Below are 3,588 nucleotides of genomic sequence, written 5' to 3'. Positions count from 1 at the left end.
ATTGTTTTGCTTACTTATGATTTTCTGGCGTAAACTGTTACATCTCCATTCAGAACTGTTCACCGTTCATAGGAAACTAGATGGACAAAGTTGTAAATACTTAATTATACAAAAATGTCTACTTGCTTACCTCTTTATTATGAATGGAAGCTAACTACCAGAATCCATTTTTTATTAAAATAATAATAATGAAGAGATACAGGTGTATTTTAGAAGATACTTGATTACTTTTATAATAATCTTTAAAGCTGTTTGTTTGTCTACAGAGTGTGAAACTGTACTGCACTAGACCTCTGACTGTTTCAGTTTGATAGCAGTAGTTCTTTTACGGGTTGATTTAAAGTGTGTATATGAATATAAAATCTGTACTTTTCTTTTTTCTCCATCATGGGGGGTTACTAATGACCCACCCAGGGCCGCTTTCTTATTTTTAAGATTTCCATTTGATACGATAACAATTAAAATGGACTAATCCCTGCTGTACACTGAATATTAAACACGAAATAAAAAAAGTGGAATAAAATAAACGTATTTTCCTCGTGTGTATTTAAGTTTGTTTACATTCCAGCACCTGTGGTCCACCTGACGTATCCCAACCTTGATTACGTCAGTCTCATGTCTGTCTCACTCTCATATCACTCTCAGATCTGTTTAAACTCTGGATCGACATGTGGACTTTTAAGCCAAAGAATGTTTTCTAAAACAGAATCAACTAATTAAAATCTTTCCAACCACATGCACCAACATTCCCAGTTCTCAGATACTGGGCCGAGTGGAGGAATGGGTTCAGCTGGTCTATAATCCGCAACATGTGACCCGGTATTAATCACTCCATCAGGAGACTCACTAAAAGGAGAGCGACAGAGAGACAGACAGGTTCACTACAGTAGAGACAGGGAGAAGAGACAGACAGACAGGTTCCCTACAGTTTAGAGGAGACAGAGAGACACCAGAGAGACAGAAAGAGAGAGACAGAAGAATTGACCCAGGGGGCGACTCCTCTCCACATATTCACCGGTAAGTGTCCACCATGACGTTTCTGGTGAGTTTTAAGCATTGTTTTAAACCAGTCCGCAACCCGCCGCAGATAATCGCCGTTCATGTTCGCGTTAATTGCAGAGTAGAGGCAATTGGCCACTTTTAGACACGCGCTCATCTGTGTCAGCCGGTGACCGCAACAGATTAACGTCGTGTAATTCATATGCAAATAAGCAGTGAATCACGTCGACCCGTTTGGTTCTCATAAATATAACCCGCGCCTCCTCGTGCCTCTGCTCTCTCAAGCGGGACCGCGCGGCTCGCGGACAGGTGAGCTGCGCTTTGCGTGCGTCAGAGAGGACCCAGGAGCAGAGTGCCGCAGACCACCTGAGTTCGCAGAGTTGAGTGGAGATCAGTAGGATGTCGGTGGTCGGCACGACGCCCTTCATCAAACCCATGACGTCCCCGTCCTCCGTCTCCCCGGGCCAGAGGAGACACACGCTGCCGGCCAGCGAGTTCAGGCCGCTCAACACGCAGGACGCCATCAGCGTCTTTGAGATCGAGAGGGAGGGTGAGTCTCGGATTATGTGAACAAGCAAATGTTTTATTCTTCTGAGTTTATGTTAGGTGGTTTGGTGTTTGGTTTATGGACTGTTTAGCCGGAACTATGACACGGTTATTGCGCCAAACTGTCTTTACGCGCCAAACGCGCCAAAATGTCTTTACGCACGGTAATGGAGACTCTTCCTCTCCCCCCCCCCAAAGCCTTCATCTCGGTCTCAGGAGATTGTCCGCTCCACCTGGACGAGGTGCGTCATTTCCTGACGCTGTGTCCGGAGCTGTCCATGGGCTGGATCGAGGAGGGCCGCCTGGTGGCGTTTATTATCGGCTCTCTGTGGGACCAGGACCGCCTAACCACGGTAAGACCTGCGTTATACTCGAGTCTATAGTACATCTATAGTACATCCGTAGTACATAGTACATCGGTAATACAAATATAGTACATACAAAGGACATCTGTACGAAAGGGAACTTAACTGAACCATCTGCCCTCCCAACATCTTTCTAAATGTGATTGCTGAACATATCCCTGATCATCTCACTCTGCGTTCGTTCTCAAGATTTTTTCCTTGCAGGGAGTTTTTCCTTGCCCTCCAGGGGGCTAGGGATATAGGGGGGGGTGTCATCAATGTACGGCCTGTTAAGCCCTTTGAGACTGTACCTGTGATTTAGGTATATACATTTAAATTTGTATCCAAACAACTTACAACGGTTCATACAAACATTAACACACCAAGGGCGGAGTCGACCCCTCAACCCTCATAGAGCTCGTCGGGAGCAGTCAGGGTGAGGTGTCTCGCTCAGGGACACCTCAACACATCTAGGAGGAGCCGGGGTTTGAACTAGCCAGCCTCCGGTTATAATTCAACCTGCTCCACCTCCTGAGCTAAGCCGACCGACATAAAAGTACAATTGAATACAAATGGTTTGTGGAGCTGCTTTTCGCCGACCATACACGAACCCCTAACACTTAACCCTTCTCTCCTCCTGAAGGACGCCCTGACGCTGCACAAGCCGCACGGCTCCACGGTGCACGTCCACGTGTTGGCCGTGCACCGCACCTTCCGGCAGCAGGGCAAGGGCCCCATCCTGATGTGGCGTTACCTGCAGTACCTGCGCTGCCTGCCCAGCGTGCGGCGCGCCGTGCTGATGTGCGAGGACTTCCTGGTGCCCTTCTACCGCAAGTCGGGCTTCAAGGTGCTGGGCCGCTGTGCCATCACGGTGGCCAACCTGTCCTTCACCGAGATGTGGTACCCCATCAGCGGCCACGCCTACATGAGGCGCAACAGCGAGGCCATCCGCTTCCCTCAGCTCACCTCGCCGCTGGAGCGGCCCGGGACGGCCGGCGAGCGGACCGACACGTGACCGCCCCCGTACTCGGAGTCAGTCGTCAAAGTGACTTCATCCGTCGGCTGTCTGAACGGCCGGCGTTCCCCCGTTGTTTCTCCTGATGGACGGCGGTCTGGATGATGTGTAACGCGTGACGCAGACGGCTGGGGGAAGCGGCTCCCCTTCCTGTTCGGTTTCTGTCCCCCCCCCCCCTGCTTTGCTCTTACTACTAAGTTGTCTTCTTTCGCTGGATTGGTGCGTGCTTTCAGTAGTAGTGAATGCTATGTAAATCATTTCAGTGAGTCTTCTGACAAGGGGAATGTCTATCTAGGAGATGCTCACAGTCAGCAAGGTGTTATGGCAGCCTGCCCAAGGAGGCTAAAGCCTCCTAGACTGGAACGTTGGGAGATGGAACCAAAATCAACATTTTGCACTACCTTCTTGTGATCCCCTGAAAACTTTCTAGGATAGTACTGTGACTTCTTGGTTATATAGATATGTGTGGGAAAGGGTATTGCAGTATGGCCGTGGTTTTCAAACTGTGGGGCGCGCCCCCCCTGGGGGGCGCCAGAGCTCTTCAGGGGGGGCGCGACGTGAGAAAGAAATAAACCCGAAGAAAAACCTGAAAGTCGATGATTGAAATCATCAATCGTACTTCAACTCTAGAAGTAACATAACTAAATCAATTTTCAACCGTTTATCTTCGTGCAAACCATTTAA

The 3,588-nt window shown here is 49.0% G+C and overlaps 1 protein-coding gene across 1 annotated transcript; it reads left to right on the top strand.

The window, feature by feature from the left end:
• Positions 1 to 996: 996 nt before the first annotated feature.
• aanat1 (arylalkylamine N-acetyltransferase 1) lies at positions 997 to 2,904 on the top strand. The gene is made up of 4 exons (XM_056606344.1): positions 997 to 1,017; positions 1,285 to 1,549; positions 1,744 to 1,898; positions 2,533 to 2,904. The coding sequence occupies exons 2-4, from the start codon at positions 1,399 to 1,401 to the stop codon at positions 2,902 to 2,904; spliced, it is 678 nt and encodes a 225-aa protein (XP_056462319.1). The 5' UTR covers positions 997 to 1,017; positions 1,285 to 1,398.
• Positions 2,905 to 3,588: the final 684 nt, after the last annotated feature.

The sequence above is a fragment of the Gadus chalcogrammus genome, chromosome 2, assembly GCF_026213295.1.
Source record: "Gadus chalcogrammus isolate NIFS_2021 chromosome 2, NIFS_Gcha_1.0, whole genome shotgun sequence".
Lineage (NCBI taxonomy): Eukaryota > Metazoa > Chordata > Actinopteri > Gadiformes > Gadidae > Gadus > Gadus chalcogrammus.
Note: the sequence above shows the minus strand (reverse complement) of the source record. Positions and strands in the feature narration are given on the sequence as shown.